Genomic DNA, 16,969 nt, shown 5'->3' with positions numbered 1-16,969 from the left:
GTTTAAATGGATGGTAGGGAATGGCATTGAAGGGAAGTGAAGAGATGGGGCTGTTTATGTCCTATGAAACCTTTAAGCCATTGAGGTACAGTTAAAACTACAGTACCGCTGCCAAACCTGCTTGAAACAATACCCAACGCTCCTCCAACACTGACAAAACTGGGATCAGGAAATGAAAATATGCAGATACAGGAATGAGGTCCTACTGGGGTACCTACTGGGAGCGAGTGTGTGGATCCCTGGTGTGACACAGGCTAGCATGGATTCTGAACTGGGAGTGCGTGTGTGGGATCCCTGGTGTGACACAGGCCTGCATGCACTCTGTACTGGGGGTGAATGTGTGGGATCCCTGGTGTGACACAGGCCTGCATGCACTCTGTACTGGGAGTGTGTAGTTCCCATTCTTACCGGGGGCTCTGTGAAGGGGACGGGCTCCCCAGCGCTCTTCAGCAGTAGGGCCAGTCTCTTCAGGCACAGCTCGTCAGGCTGCATGTGCTCCTCCTGCATCTGCTGGTACAGAGCCTTGGCTGCGGCAATGTCATTGTCTAACCCTGGGGTCAGGGGCAGGAGAAACAAATCGGAGGGTCAGCGCTGCTCTGTGATGGGTACACACATGACTGGAAACAGTGTTCAAAACTACGGATCCTCAAGAAACTGAGAACAGATCGGAATTGTAGAAGCTTCCTTCAGCCACGCACTACACAAGTATAAAGTGGTGCTTCAACCAAAGAGCAAAGGTGTGGCAAAAAAAGGGATTGAAATTGTAATTGGTTAAAACAGTGCATGTGTATAAAGAGGATACTCAGAAGCAGAAGGCTATAAAAATAATAAAAAAATTAAAAAAAAAAAAAAGAGTATCGGTTTTAGTCAAATGCAATCCAAAACATCTACGGGAGGCTAGGGGGGTTTGATAGAAAGCTATGTGATATCAGATAAATCAGCCCATTTTTTGAATGGGGGCAAAACAAAAAAAAGATCTCTTCAAAAGCCTTTCCAAAGCTAACCAAATGATGTGGTCCTGGCCTCAGTTTTAACAGTTTTAATAGTGTGTATGCTGTTGTCATCCCATCATGACTTTGCACTTCACGGGACGGCCACTGATGCTAAAACACAGCAAGCTACGTACTGCGCAGTTAAATGTACGTCTCCACAAAACTGTTCAATTCAAGATATGGGCACTGAAGAGTTAACAGTTTAAAGATGCAACGGTTTCTGGTGTTTTATGGATCGGAAGCAGCTTTGAAAAAGCTGGACTATAACTTGTAAGTTGGACATTTTCCTGTGGCACACAAGGATGTAATTATTTTCAATGGCTTTTTAAACCTTTTTTTTTTTTTAAACCTGTGTCTCATGGTGAGTCAGTCATTTTACAGGCAATTTAGAACGAATCAATTCAAAACAGAAAGACTGCAACAACGAGACACTGCTAATGTGTGATTGTACCATAGCACTTCATGAGGTAGGCGTAAGCCATCTCCTTTTCAGGGAAGTCGGGCAAGATGTCAAGCAGAGCTTTGATCTTTGGAGCCTAAAAAACAAACAAACAAAGAGCTTAGAACTTCTTTACAGAACAGTGGACTAATTACAAACACCACAATGGATTTATCAGGCTGCAAATCCAATGATTATATTTAGCATTTAATAAATAGCTAACCTCATCATCATCAATTGAATGACTAAAATCATTTCAGAAAGCACTTGACGTCCATCTGCTCCAGCTTCTCCAGGACTTCCTCTGAACTATCATCAGCGTCGCTGCACTCAATATTGTGAGACCATGATTTGAAGGAGTCCCATTGTTTTGTGGTCCCTGCTTAGTGCAGCATGAACCAATTACTGGGATTGAGCTCTCTACAGAAAGCAGGTGCTGGCAATCAGGTGAGGGTTATTGGTGTTGATTGGGCTAAGCTACCATTCCATACGAAGCAAGTGAAGAAAGAGCTGCATGGATTTGTGATGACTGCTGCTTTTGCTGGACTCTGCAATCCACACAGATCCAAGCAGCTCTTTCACTTGGACTGGTAAATTAGCCCAATCAACATCAATGACCCTTGTCTGTGGAGAGCTTGATCCGAATAAATCAGATAATCTGATTGTGCAGCACTAGTCCACACCATCAATGCTCTAAGATACCAAACCCACACCGTGATTCACAGTGGCTAGAATTTCACAATTACAGCAGAAGCTGACCTGGAGGATGCCCCGAGGTGGTCGTATTTAACAATGAAAGTGGGGTCAGTACCTGGCCAGGCTTCTGCGCTGCCCTGGTGATGTAGGCTACCAAGATCTCCTTCTGTTCTCCTACACCAGCACACCTCTGAAGAGAGAATAAAGAAACGCTGATGGAGTGCAAAACCAAACAAAAACATGGTCAAGAAGCAGTGTAAGCACAACGTGGCCACCTGAAGGCTCTCTCTCGTTCAACAAGTTATTGAAATAGCGCCTCACTGCTGCAACCCACTTACTGACCAGGAGGGCTGAAGATCAATGACCGAAATCCATTCCGGCTGTCGATCCCTTCTTTTAAGCAGCAGATTTTGCCAAGCTACTGAATCCTGAAGGCAAGGCCCTGCCAGGACCCCGACCACTAGAGGTCGCTGAACAGCAATGAGGTGAACTATCCCAGGGATGGAAATAAGATTCCCACTCCATAGCAGTTTGAGCCATTCCTGGTTTTACCATGTTTAATAAGACACACAGCAGAGCTTGTTACTTATACACTGAGAATAATCAAGCTCATAGCAAAAAACTAGAATGGGTGAAACTGAAACTGCAACGCAATAGGAGTCTTATTATGATCCTTGTATCCTGAGACAATTTGACTCCCCAACCCACAGAAGCCTCAATGCAGAGCAAAGACCACACCACACTGCAGTGCTTTTTACTACATGAGCCCAACATGGAAACGCGTTCAGGTGGAATACACAGGGAGTGTTATGATAAGGACCAGCCAAGGGCAGTGCATTCTCCAGCAGGCAATCTGAATTTTAACATATAGATTAAAAATATAGAAATACAAAAATAACAGGTTAACTAACATAAAAGTTTGTTTATTAATTCCCATTTTAATAAACCGTGCCATTTTCATTCTGTTCCTGTATTTCAGAAAGACTTTTGTAATAGCAGGGAGGGAAGGGAGGTGGGGGCAGTCTTCAATTATATTGCCAAACACTCACAAGTGAGCTGCGGACCAGAAGGTTAATTATACATTTAATAAGGTGTCAGACAGATAACTGCTCATTTCTTCATAAAATTTAAAATGTACAAGCGAGTTCTCTTTAAAGTATAATTATCTACACTTATGCATACAAAAGGAATGATTTTAATCTCTCATCTTTTTCTAAAAGCCCCTTTCAGACTGCAAGACAGCCAGTTTTTTTTTTTTCCTCTTCATTTGCTTTCTCTCATTTTAAAATTTCGTCGTCAAAAGTTAAGACTGTGAAGTTAGATCAGAAAGATCAGGCGTCTTCCAATCTTTAGAAATCAATGGTGGTGCTGGGAGGGGGGGCACAGAACATGTTCTGTTTTCTTTTGTTTTATTCTCGTTTACTGTTTTTATTGTACTTAATGTTTTATTGTACTTAAATTTTTTTTCTTTTTTGTTAAGGGCCTTGAGATGGCTTGTGGTGAAAGGCACTCTATAAATACATTTTGATTTGAGTTGAATAAGATTGTGTTTGCAGTAAGTATAGCCTTGTCACATTTACAGCTTTTTACAAGATGCTGACTATGATGGAAACACACACACACACACACACACACACACTCTAGTACAGTAGTAATGCATGTATTAAAATCGCCAACATGAGGACGTGACTACCCAAGTACACAAACAGCAACGTGACTGACTGCCAAAACGTTATTGCCCGATCTCGAATCATCCATGACACACAGGCAGCCATTTTCAAAGGAGCGTCTTTAGCTTCATGAGGAATTTAAAGACGAGCTTTTCAAATTTCAGCGTTTCTAACAAACAGTACCAACTTGGACAGGTCGGAAATGCTGATCAGACCCCCGTGTTTTTCAACATGCCAAGCAATACCACAGTTCACAAACTGGGAGAAAAACAGGTAGGAGTAATCATGACTGGAAATGAGATGCAGCACATAACTGTAATGCTCTGTGTGACAGCAGACGACTGCAAACTGCCTCCAAATGCGTAACTGAGGTTGTATCTTTGTAAATGCATATTTCATGTTTTATTTTTTCCTCAAGTTAAGGGTGGGAAATGTGGGCTGCATCTTAAATTCGAAAGAATACAGTATTTATTTAACAAGTGTTCAAGTCTTAATTTAGTTTTGGGACAGGAATGACATTCAACACACATTGCAAACTGAACTCCATGCAAGAACATGACTCCGAGATGACTCGGATGCAAGATTCAGAGAACGTAACAAAAACACAGATATCAAGCAGGGTGTTCTAGCACTTGCTGTACATGCCTTACATACCAAGGTGCGGATTCAGTCACAACAAGCAGTGGCCCTTTGTGACTTGTGGAATTCAATCAATCATACTGCCAGGCACGTCCGAAACACACAAAGAAATGATGGGAACGTTGGGTAAGCTTTTCTCAAACCTCACTGTGAGACAATGCCTCTGCGGTACGGGACCTCACACTGGACTACAGCAAGCCATAGAAGAACCTCTTCATTTGAGTGTATCAGACAGATTCTACATGTTACTTCGTTACTGCAGTATCACAATGGCAAAACAAAAGCACTATGCAGTTAGCGCTTCAAGCCTCATGGGTTTATATCTAGAGGGATCCGAGCTTGAAAGAACCACGGGAATGGAAAAGCATTCAGAGCTCAATCTCGCCTTGCCAGTAATCTGATTTTCTAGCTGCGTTTTCAAAGCTGGTAGCAGTTGTTAAGAATCCCCCCTTTGGATTGTGACTGTTCTGTCAGACGTCCAGCATGAGACCACGGAGCCAGCTGGCAGACAAAGTGGAGCCGGGTCTGGCTGGACACGTAGTCTGGGGAGAAGCTGACGGGTTATGCGATTGCTGAGATTGTTTGTCTGCCCCCTGCTGGGCTGAGCCTCCTAGCCAGGGCCTGTGTGTGTGTGTGTGTGTGTGTGTGTGTGTGTGTGTGTGTGTGTGTGTGTGCGCGCGCGTGCACTGTCAATAGCAGCCCTGATCCATCACACATCGCTGTGTGTGTGTGTGTGTGTGTGTGTGTGTGTGTATGTGTGTACTGTCAATAGCAGCCCTGATCCATCACACATCGCTCTGTCTGTGTGTGTGTGTACTGTCAATAGCAGCCCTGACCCATCACACATCGCTGTGTGTGTGTGTATGTGTGTACTGTCAATAGCAGCCCTGACCCATCACACATCGCTGTGTGTGTGTGTGTGTGTACTGTCAATAGCAGCCCTGATCCATCACACATCGCTCTGTCTGTGTGTGTATGTGTGTACTGTCAATAGCAGCCCTGACCCATCACACATCGCTGTGTGTGTGTGTGTGTGTGTGTGTGTGTGTGTGTGTGTGTGTGTGTGTGTGTGTGTGTGTGTGTGTGTATGTGTGTACTGTCAATAGCAGCCCTGATCCATCACACATGGCTGTGCTGCAGGGGTAATGGAGAGGAGGGAAGGCGTCATGTCACTCACATGGCAGCGGGGCTGGTGAAACACACAGTGCCTGACACTCAGAGCCGTCCGTGTTAGCGCCTCTGTGACACGGGGAAACAGTGCCAATCAGCTTCAGTGCTTGCTTTCTCATGAAGGGACAACATGAAAACAGTATAAACATACATCTGATTTCCAGTGGGAGGGGGAGGCAGGGCCAGCCTTAAGGCAAGGTGAGTGAGGCGGCTGCCTAGTGCCCCCACCGTTTAGGGGGCCCCGCGCTCAACCGGACAGCCATGATATTTAATGTGTTCGTTACGTGAGCGTAAAACGCTCCGGGGGTGCAAATTTGGTTTACCTCATATAGCGCCAGCAACATTCAAATGTGGCACCAGTATTTTTTTTATTCCTTAGCAACAATAGAGGCTGATCGTTTCTCATTGGGTCTGGACTGCTCACATGAGCCACTCACACTCATCCATACACACAGGAGAGAAGGTTTGTGTCGTCTGGGAAAGTGGTAGCAAACATGTTGCAGCACACTTTTACACAGTTATCAGTTAAATCTTTGTTCAGTCAAAAAGGTATGTGGGCGATAGTAGACGTTCGCAAGCCTCTTCATTTCCAGCGAAAGTAAAGCTTTGCTAGTTTATAAACACATGTTGATTAAAAAAAATACTCAATGTTGGTGTAAAGCAATTATATACATATACAGCACGATTGTTTCTAATACCGGTCATCATTTTGTGAATGAGATTCGTTACCAAGTAAAATCCCCTATTTCCGAATGGAAGAATAATAATAATAATAATAATAATAATAATAATAATAATAATAATAATAACAACAACAACAACAACAACAACACTACATCTACCCACATGTAAAATAACCTCTAAGTAAATATTTTCTACTGAGAAAAAAGATCAATAATATTACAGGCTGCTATGAGTCCTGCCATGGATGAGAAATTTCCTTTTTCACAAAATATGACAAACATGGGTGTGATTAAATATGGGGTACATTTTGTTAAATATTTACTGTAACACATAACACTAAACTCATTGGGGGGGGGAGAAGAGAAATTTTAGCACCAGTCGGCTCTCTGGTGCTAAACTTTCAACACACTTTAGCACCAATTTTCTAAATGATTTGCACCCCTGACCTGTAGCTGCAGCTGCACCTCGCAATTCCTATGAAAATGCTGCAGTACATGCATGGAAACAGATTAGCTGACAGATCATTCCAGTGACAGGTGCTTCTAGTGAGCACAGATTTTCCAGGCTGAAACTGATCAAGACGTGTCTGCGCTCAACGATGACTCAAAAAAGATTGTGAAATCTGGCCATACTGTCAAATGAGTGCGAAGAGGCCAATAATTCAGAACACTCAGATTTTATGACTTTGCTGTTACAGCTGGGAAAATGTCTCTGTAATGTATGTTTTTACATAATTTAGAAGATGAAATGAAAAAAAAAAAGTAGAGAAAATATAAAAAGTGGCATTGCACAGTGTCAAGTGTCAAACATGGATTTTTTTTTTGTTATTATTATTAATTTATTTATTTCTACATGGTTATTGTCGCTGCAGACCTGTCAGAACCCACTTATAGGTCAGGCATTACAGTATTTTTCAATAGGCCTACATGGGCATGGTCATTTTAGAAACAGTTAATATATTAATGTTTGAAGTAGACTGGAATTCTGAGTGCTTTGAAGTTGTGAATTATATAAAATGATAAAGTCTAACAAACAAACGGAAACAAGTACTCATTAACATTTTAATATTGTTAATATTATTCAGCATATCTTAACGTTGGTATATGTATGTGCATATGATTACATGATGCACCTGTATACTAACTTCGTGACACAGTGGCTACTGCAGTATTCATTTGATGTTCTGGACCCCACACTTAATCATCACTGCCTAGGACCCCGCACAGCCCAAGGCTAGCCCTGGGGGAGGTATTTGGTTAAGAAAATATATTTATTTTATTATCATATTATGATACAAGCTGTACACTTTGGGATTGTATTTAGATTACTACACAGATTTCTGTTATATGATATCTACTTTTTGCTAATGAGATGATACGTCATCTGTGTGTATATATATATATATATATATATATAACAAAAAAAAAAAAAGTCCTTTAATCTTTGGCTTTCTTATAAAGAGATCTCCATTGTAACTTACTTGGCTGATATTATTCACAAGCCCCACTTTTTTTTTGTTCAATTTTACTGCAACTGCAAGTTTCATTTTAGTGTAAACATGTAACCTATTTGAAACAAGAGAAGGAGTTACTGTACACAATGCACTGTGTGTCTAAAAACACTGTAGTAGTGAACACAGCAGGGAGTAGGAGTCTGATACTGTATCGCGATGACAAAAGGACAATACTGTATGAAAATGAAGGGGTTTCAACAGCCTTCCACCCTGGAGACCCTGACAGTCCCAGCTGCTCTGAAGCACTAAGACTGGCAGCGCTGGAGTCCCTCTGTTAAAGGTCTGACTCCCGATCTGCCACTAGCAGCAGACACTGCTGTGTCACGGCTCACCCTTAACCAATATGCTTCCTTGCTATATAAAAGAGGGTTTAATGAAACCAGCACTGATGAGACTAGATGTTGCCTGTGAATACGGTGGAGTGCTGTTGCCCGTGACGACGGTGGAGTGTTTACCTGCAGAAGGAACTTGGCGTCTTCAGTCCTGCCGGTGTCCAGGAACTGCAGGAACAGGTCTGTGGCTGGTCTGTACACAGCGAAGTGGTTTGCCAGCCTCTCTGCCATGGCGCTTACTGCCCAACACAGACACACAGCAACGTTAAGGGAAGCGCTCTTTACAAATACATTTTGAACAGTGAAGAAGCAAATGGCCCTTATGAAGATTTACATAGGATTTCTACACAGGAACAAAGCCCAACGGAATTAACCAAATCAGCTGATCAACAAATAGTTAAATACTGAAGGACCACACTATAGAAACATGATTAAAACAAACCACCCAAGGGAGCACTGTATCACACTATAGAAACATGATTAAAACAAACCATTCAAACTTACACTTGTCCAAAGCAGGCTCCAGCCTCTCTTCAATGACCTTCCTGAACACGAAGGAAACACTGCTGACCTGCAGCCCTGAACTCTGACCTTCACTCCCCGGAGTAAACAGGGGCTCAATGAACTGCACTGCTGAGTCAACATCATTGCTGGATGTATTGAGAATAGAACAGGAAGAAGAGAGAACATTAATTGCTTTGCTTTTTAGTGCTCAGACTCAACAACGATTAAACAGATCTGAATAAGGGCATGAAAATTTTATTTTTAACATAAATATTGCAGTACGGATTAATGTAAAAAGGACCTGGTACTCCATTTAAGCAGCCAGCGCTGAAACTCAAACTGAAAAGGATTCATGGCTCAGTGGTCAAAACTCAGGGGTAATCAGATGTCTTGCCAGAGTGAACTTTGACCCAGGCCCTGCCTAACTAGCAGTGACACAGATGCTGTTCTGCTGCTGAACAAAGACGACTGTCGCCACTCTACTTAAAAGGGTGTCCGGTGGACCTCAAAAAAAAAAATATCACATTAGAGGAATGCAGAGTAAATAATTCAGACTGCAAAGTCATAACAATCTCACAGATTATTCCGTTAAATATTTATGCGGGTAGGAGAACGTTTCCAAATACAGTGCATATAGATGCCCTTTACTGCTGGTGTTCCAGGAGAGAGCTGGCAATGAGAGTTCACCTTGTTGCATTGTTATCGACCCGTCACTCCGCTGCTGGTAACCCAGGCTTTATCTAGCAGCAAGGATCCGGGAGAAAGCAGCCCTTTACCCCTAGATAATACCAGCTCTTCAGGTAAGGCTTTTACTGTACCAAAAACAACCTACTGCAGAGGGCATTGTTGCTGTGAAAAACACAACCGTCTTTCCCCCCAGTTTCCAAAATCCAAAAACTAATTTCCATAGCTAGTATTGTTTATTACAGCACATCCCTTTCTTCTTTATATTCCAGGTGGAAACCTGATGCATTCGGGTGTCTCTCAAGGTCTCGTCGATTCTACAGAACTGGTACCACAGTAAATATTTACAATCTCTATCTGACCCTGAAGGGTAAACCAGTTTGGATCACAGAAATACTTTACCTAGACTTCACGATTGCACGACACAAAAAGACAGATAAAAAGGTAGAAAACGAAACGCATCAATTTTAGGACAGAACGTGCAATGTTTTCCGAAGTCAGTTTCGGTTCCTTAGTGAAGATTTTCTAGTGGAAGCGTCGGTCTCAGAACTATATTGCAAGATCTTATTAGCCTCTGGCTGAAGTTAGGCAAAACCCTAAACACACTGTAGTGTAGCTGGGAGGTACAGACCCTGCAGACAAACCCTAAACACACTGTAGTGTAGCTGGGAGGTACAGACCCTGCAGACAAACCCTAAACACACTGTAGTGTAGCTGGGAGGTGCAGACCCTGCAGACAAACCCTAAACACACTGTAGTGTAGCTGGGAGGTGCAGACCCTGCAGACAAACCCTAAACACACTGTAGTGTAGCTGGGAGGTGCAGACCCTGCAGACAAACCCTAAACACACTGTAGTGTAGCTGGGAGGTACAGACCCTGCAGACAAACCCTAAACACACTGTAGTGTAGCTGGGAGGTGCAGACCCTGCAGACAAACCCTAAACACACTGTAGTGTAGCTGGGAGGTGCAGACCCTGCAGACAAACCCTAAACACACTGTAGTGTAGCTGGGAGGTACAGACCCTGCAGACAAACCCTAAACACACTGTAGTGTAGCTGGGAGGTGCAGACCCTGCAGACAAACCCTAAACACACTGTAGTGTAGCTGGGAGGTACAGACCCTGCAGACAAACCCTAAACACACTGTAGTGTAGCTGGGAGGTGCAGACCCTGCAGACTAACCCTAAACACACTGTAGTGTAGCTGGGAGGTGCAGACCCTGCAGACTAACCCTAAACACACTGTAGTGTAGCTGGGAGGTGCAGACCCTGCAGACAAACCCTAAACACACTGTAGTGTAGCTGGGAGGTACAGACCCTGCAGACTAACCCTAAACACACTGTAGTGTAGCTGGGAGGTACAGACCCTGCAGACAAACCCTAAACACACTGTAGTGTAGCTGGGAGGTGCAGACCCTGCAGACAAACCCTAAACACACTGTAGTGTAGCTGGGAGGTACAGACCCTGCAGACAAACCCTAAACACACTGTAGTGTAGCTGGGAGGTGCAGACCCTGCAGACAAACCCTAAACACACTGTAGTGTAGCTGGGAGGTACAGACCCTGCAGGCTAACCCTAAACACACTGTAGTGTAGCTGGGAGGTACAGACCCTGCAGACAAACCCTAAACACACTGTAGTGTAGCTGGGAGGTACAGACCCTGCAGACAAACCCTAAACACACTGTAGTGTAGCTGGGAGGTGCAGACCCTGCAGACTAACCCTAAACACACTGTAGTGTAGCTGGGAGGTACAGACCCTGCAGGCTAACCCTAAACACACTGTAGTGTAGCTGGGAGGTACAGACCCTGCAGACAAACCCTAAACACACTGTAGTGTAGCTGGGAGGTGCAGACCCTGCAGACAAACCCTAAACACACTGTAGTGTAGCTGGGAGGTACAGACCCTGCAGACAAACCCTAAACACACTGTAGTGTAGCTGGGAGGTGCAGACCCTGCAGACTAACCCTAAACACACTGTAGTGTAGCTGGGAGGTACAGACCCTGCAGGCTAACCCTAAACACACTGTAGTGTAGCTGGGAGGTACAGACCCTGCAGACAAACCCTAAACACACTGTAGTGTAGCTGGGAGGTGCAGACCCTGCAGACAAACCCTAAACACACTGTAGTGTAGCTGGGAGGTACAGACCCTGCAGACAAACCCTAAACACACTGTAGTGTAGCTGGGAGGTGCAGACCCTGCAGACAAACCCTAAACACACTGTAGTGTAGCTGGGAGGTACAGACCCTGCAGACAAACCCTAAACACACTGTAGTGTAGCTGGGAGGTGCAGACCCTGCAGACTAACCCTAAACACACTGTAGTGTAGCTGGGAGGTGCAGACCCTGCAGACTAACCCTAAACACACTGTAGTGTAGCTGGGAGGTGCAGACCCTGCAGACAAACCCTAAACACACTGTAGTGTAGCTGGGAGGTGCAGACCCTGCAGACTAACCCTAAACACACTGCAGTGTAGCTGGGAGGTGCAGACCCTGCAGACAAACCCTAAACACACTGTACTGTAACTGGGAGGTGCAGACCCTGCAGACTAACCCTAAACACACTGTAGTGTAGCTGGGAGGTACAGACCCTGCAGACAAACCCTAAACACACTGTAGTGTAGCTGGGAGGTGCAGACCCTGCAGACAAACCCTAAACACACTGTACTGTAGCTGGGAGGTACAGACCCTGCAGACAAACCCTAAACACACTGTAGTGTAGCTGGGAGGTGCAGACCCTGCAGACAAACCCTAAACACACTGTAGTGTAGCTGGGAGGTGCAGACCCTGCAGACTAACCCTAAACACACTGTACTGTAGCTGGGAGGTACAGACCCTGCAGACTATCCCTAAACACACTGTACTGTAGCTGGGAGGTACAGACCCTGCAGACAAACCCTAAACACACTGTAGTGTAGCTGGGAGGTGCAGACCCTGCAATAGGTCTGAGTTCCAGCTCAACCATTGGCTCAGTGTGCAAGCATCTTCTAAAACGAGACTGGACTAAAAACTTTCTTTAACTTTCTTTATACCATCAACGCTAATAAAAAAGTAATGTACTGTACTTTTAACAAGCAACCCAATAACAGAATTTCTCCATATCGAGATCAGTAAAAAAAAAAAAAAAAAAAAAAAAACCACAGCAAGAACATTTTGTGAATTAATAAATGCAATTAAAAATACATTGTGTCTTGTTTGCTTACTTCTTGATGTGAGCGACGGCTGTATTATTGATGAAAAGCATGCGTGATAAATTAATGGACTGTCCCAGGCTTTTTATCATGCTCTCCACTGCCTGGATGCTCTCCACATCTCCCTTCATCCCCAGCGCCTGGACCAGCCTGGTGACAGCCAGCTGCGTGGGGACCTGGTCAGCCTGCAGCATCCCCTTCAGCATGCTCAGGGCACCTGCAACGAGAGGGGAGTGAGAGACTACAGCAGCACCTACAACCAAGGGTAGCGTGCAACAAGCAAACTCTGCAACATGATATTCAAAATCTACTACTAGTATTAAAAGTGCAGTGTACCAAACTTTAAAACAGTTTAATATTTCAAAAGGGTTGCACTACTGCATGATCCCCTGGGGAAAATGATAGTTATAGGTATTTTCTGAAGAATTAACTATTAAAAGAATAAAAGTACAACATATTTGAGCAATAAATAAATAAACACACATGTATACATATTACACATATACACAAAATATTATTATTTCTATATATTCTACATTAAAAAAAAAAAAAAAAAAAAGAAGTGACAGAGGATTCCTATTTTAGTATAATATATATAATCCTCTTCGTGCCTCAGGTGGCACATAAGGCTTCAAAGAGAGAAAGCCACCGCTGTCGGTCTGCAGCCTGGCTGGTGATGGTCTCCCATGTCAGTCCGCATGCCCTCATCTCTTTCTCCACTGTTCTCCTCCATGTTTCCTTTGGATGACCCCTTTTCCGCCTCCCATCTGATGTCCACCGTAAGGCAGTCCTGGGTAGTGCGTCTGGCGTCATTCAACACACATGCCTGAGCCACCTCCATCTTCTTCTCTTAACAGCTAAGGCTAGGGCCTTGTATGTTCTTTTGGTGGAGCTTTTGAATTGAAATTGTTCTTGGCCAGAAAATTCGGAGGATCTTCTGCAGACATTTGTTTTGGAAGGTGTTCAGCTTGTGGGCTATTCTTGATGTGATTTTCCAGCACTCTGTTCCACATAACAGCACACTGAGGACATTGCTGTTAAAAGATCTTCAATTTTGTTTTTGTACCCACTTGTTTTGACTTCCACATGTTGTTTAGCACGGAGAATGAAGGTTGGCATTACTTATTCTTGTGTTAACGTCCCTCTCTGTGTCCCCATCTATTGCTACACTACTCCCCAGGTAGGTGAACTCACTCACTTCCTCTATGGCCTTGATGTTAATGGTGATGGAATTGCTTTTCTTTGGGTTCATTCGTATCAGTTTTAATTTGTTGATGTTTATTTGTAGTCCAAGCATTTGGCCTGTCTCAGTCATTCTGTCTCTTGAGGATGATTTTGCTGAAAACCTTCCCTGTGATAGATAGTAAAGTGATCCCTCTCCAGTGTCCCCCCCCTTCTTTGGAAGCTTGACAGTAATGCCAGTTTTACATTCTTGTGGGGTTTCTTCAGTATCCCAGATCACCTGAAAAGCAGCCCATGGTGTGCTCCCCACCTCCAGCACACACTGCACCACGGCCTGCTCCCCACCTCCAGCACACACTGCACCACGGCCTGCTCCCCACCTCCAGCACACACTGCTTTTTCAATTCAGTAGGTTTCCAAATTAGATGTATTCAAGACAATGTGATGGCCTGAGCGCATCTTGTGCGCCAAGGAACAGCGCTGGAGGAAATGTTATGCACCCGAAAGGTGAAACCTCATGTCAAAGCAGCGTTTATGTATTCAGGAGCTAATGGGATTCATTTAAAACACCAAACAAAAGAACCAATGTTCCCCCTGACAGATGTATTACTACACAATGTGACCTGTAATGCCAGTGCCACTGTTTGGAGGTATAATTTCTTTCAATTGCCTTCTCAGTCTTTAAAAGAGGGAGCTGTCAGGGGACTGCTTTAGATGTGACACCTGCCATGAGGGCATTCTGAGAAGAGGTGACACTGTCTCTCAGGAGGGATCACATTCATACGACGACTCCTCCTCCTCTTGCTGGTATTGGGTTTTAGTGCTATAAAAGCTGTGACTTTAGGCAAACACTGGAGCTGTTTGTCCCTGTACTTACAACTGTTTAAATGCAGCAATCCAGAATGTGAAAGGCAGTTACACTAATAACAGCAGTAAGGCCATGTGTTTGAGGGTTACACTGTGTAAACTACAGCCAACCACAACATGGAATGCAGTTATACTCTTCACCATCACCGTCGGCGTCAATGTCTTAGAAGAGCAGTAAGGCACATTGTGCAAAAACTGAATGTATTTACACAATTACTGCTCTTATTAAAAAAAAAAACACACACATTCATGTCTGATCCCTTCAATATGAACTGGTCTGTAATGCACTCCTGGGTAGTGATCTGCATTGCGTTTGGGGGTTACCTCGGGGTAACCCGGTCGTGTCCCATCCCTTCAATATGAACTGGTCTGTAATGCACTCCTGGGTGGTGATCTGCATTGCGTTTGGGGGTTACCTCGAGGTAACCCGGTCGTGTCCCATCCCTTCAATATGAACTGGTCTGTAATGCACTCCTGGGTAGTGATCTGCATTGCGTTTGGGGGTTACCTCGGGGTTACCCGGTCGTGTCCCATCCCTTCAATATGAACTGGTCTGTAATGCACTCCTGGGTGGTGATCTGCATTGCGTTTTGGGGTTATCTCGGGGTAACCCGGTCATGTCCCATCCCTACAGTATGAACTTGTCTGTAATACACTCCCGGGGCAGAACTTTCCTCCTTCTGTAGACAGAAACTCAAGCAGAGATGAAACAGCCAGGCCCCGCCTGTCCTTGGGGATTGAAACACCACTCAGGTTCAAATCCAATCACTCTGCGCCTCCCCTAACCCTAACGCTCCTCAGGGGGAGAAGGGGGTTCAAATCTCAACTCAGTCACTAGTGTCCTATCACGGGCCCGTTCACATGATCCGCTCCAACTGTAACAAGCAGCAAATCGAAATACAGCCACCCTATACTGATATTAAGTGTCTGGTTAACTTTGACTAAAATTTCAGATCAGACGCTGCAGTGAATACCGCACTGTAGGGAAATTGCTAAACATTCTCAATGTCTTTCTAACTGCTTCCAGGGAATATGTTAGAAAGCTACAGATTCCACAGCAGTATATACAGTAACAGCACATACTTTATACCATTTTCAATCTAGACTCTATTTAGCCAGTTCCGTACCCCGCCAACCAGCTCTCACACAAACATACAGTTACATTAAATGTTTTTTCACATCGAAAGTCATATTGCTATTAAAGAAACTGAAAGCGTATGCTGCCCCGCCTGCATCGTGAAGCATACTTTGCATGCCTAACAATCCTTGCAGATAACTGTTCTTTCTTTCTTAAAATAAGAAAAACAAACAAAAAAAAAACCGAAAAAGCAAGTTGTGTTTAATGGAATGGAAAGTGGCCAAATGACAAGCGCATTCCTATTGAAGCTGGTATTATAAATGCATGTACAGTAATTTATGTCTCTCAGCTCCCACAAAAGGCTCTTGATAAGCAGGCAATTTGCTAAATGGACTCCTTTATAGGAGGATGCGAATGGCACAGCAGTGAGAGAATCCGGAGGCAGTAATGTGACGCCGAGGTCACACAGCGTGACATACCTTTCAGATTGTCCCGCCTCACTTGGGTGATGAGGAGGAGGCTGCTGGCCGTGTCACTCAGAGTGAAGCCTGGGATTCGACTCCCGGCTCTGAAAGAAGCAGACAATTCCAAAGGAATTACTGACATGCACCTGATATGATAATAAACGGGTGAGCAGCAAGGTGAAATTAGAGGAGAGAAAAAAACAATAGAGACCATCAACTAGCACATACAAAAAATATATATATTTATCACCCTCCCCTCCCTCCCTCCCCAGACAGCTTTTGTATTCCTCCATCAAACTGTTTCTTGTTATTTCCCTTTTTTTTTTTTTATTCTGACGGGGTTGACAAAAGGAGCCACAAAAGAGAATAAAGAAGAGATTTGGGACAGAAATGCTGGCTCATGTGAATACAGAAGAACAAAGAAATGTGTTAAATGTGTGTGTGTGTGTGTGTGTGTGTGTGTGTGTGTGTGTGTGTGTGTGTGTGTGTGTGTGTGTGTGAGAGAGAGAGAGAGAAGGTTTACCACTGTGTCACGTTGAATGGAAATCACTACATGTGGTCTTTGTAACTATAGTATCAGGCACTCTCTTGAAAAGAGCAGGTGAAGTTTCTGATACAGGGCTGGAATTCTAAACAGGAATGTCCTGCAGCTGGTCTCAAAAAATATTATATAATTGATTAAGTTTTAAGACCACTAAACATAGTTCACTTAACCCGGCTATAATCAAGAGAGAGCAGGCAGGGAAACACATTCCTCAGAATGACACTAGTGTTGCTGGATTGGGTCTGGCAAGGGAGCTGCATGTACAGAGCACTGGTGGTTTCAACAACCAGTACTGAAATGAAAATGCAATAGATGTGTG

General features: G+C 44.0%; 1 protein-coding gene across 1 annotated transcript in view; it reads right to left on the bottom strand.

Moving 5' to 3' along the window:
• Window positions 1–16,969, bottom strand: part of lrpprc (leucine-rich pentatricopeptide repeat containing) — a 77,921-nt gene that overhangs the window by 1,964 nt on the left and 58,988 nt on the right. The window contains exons 31-37 of the mRNA XM_059024720.1: window positions 16,122–16,210; window positions 12,528–12,732; window positions 8,640–8,785; window positions 8,259–8,374; window positions 2,243–2,317; window positions 1,444–1,528; window positions 409–551 (exon numbers count right to left, since the gene is read on the bottom strand). Coding sequence (XP_058880703.1) covers window positions 409–551; window positions 1,444–1,528; window positions 2,243–2,317; window positions 8,259–8,374; window positions 8,640–8,785; window positions 12,528–12,732; window positions 16,122–16,210 — 859 coding nt within the window. The remainder of the gene's footprint in view (window positions 1–408; window positions 552–1,443; window positions 1,529–2,242; window positions 2,318–8,258; window positions 8,375–8,639; window positions 8,786–12,527; window positions 12,733–16,121; window positions 16,211–16,969) is intronic.

Source organism: Acipenser ruthenus, chromosome 5 (genome assembly GCF_902713425.1).
Source record: "Acipenser ruthenus chromosome 5, fAciRut3.2 maternal haplotype, whole genome shotgun sequence".
Lineage (NCBI taxonomy): Eukaryota > Metazoa > Chordata > Actinopteri > Acipenseriformes > Acipenseridae > Acipenser > Acipenser ruthenus.
This window is presented reverse-complemented; position numbering and strand designations above follow the sequence as displayed.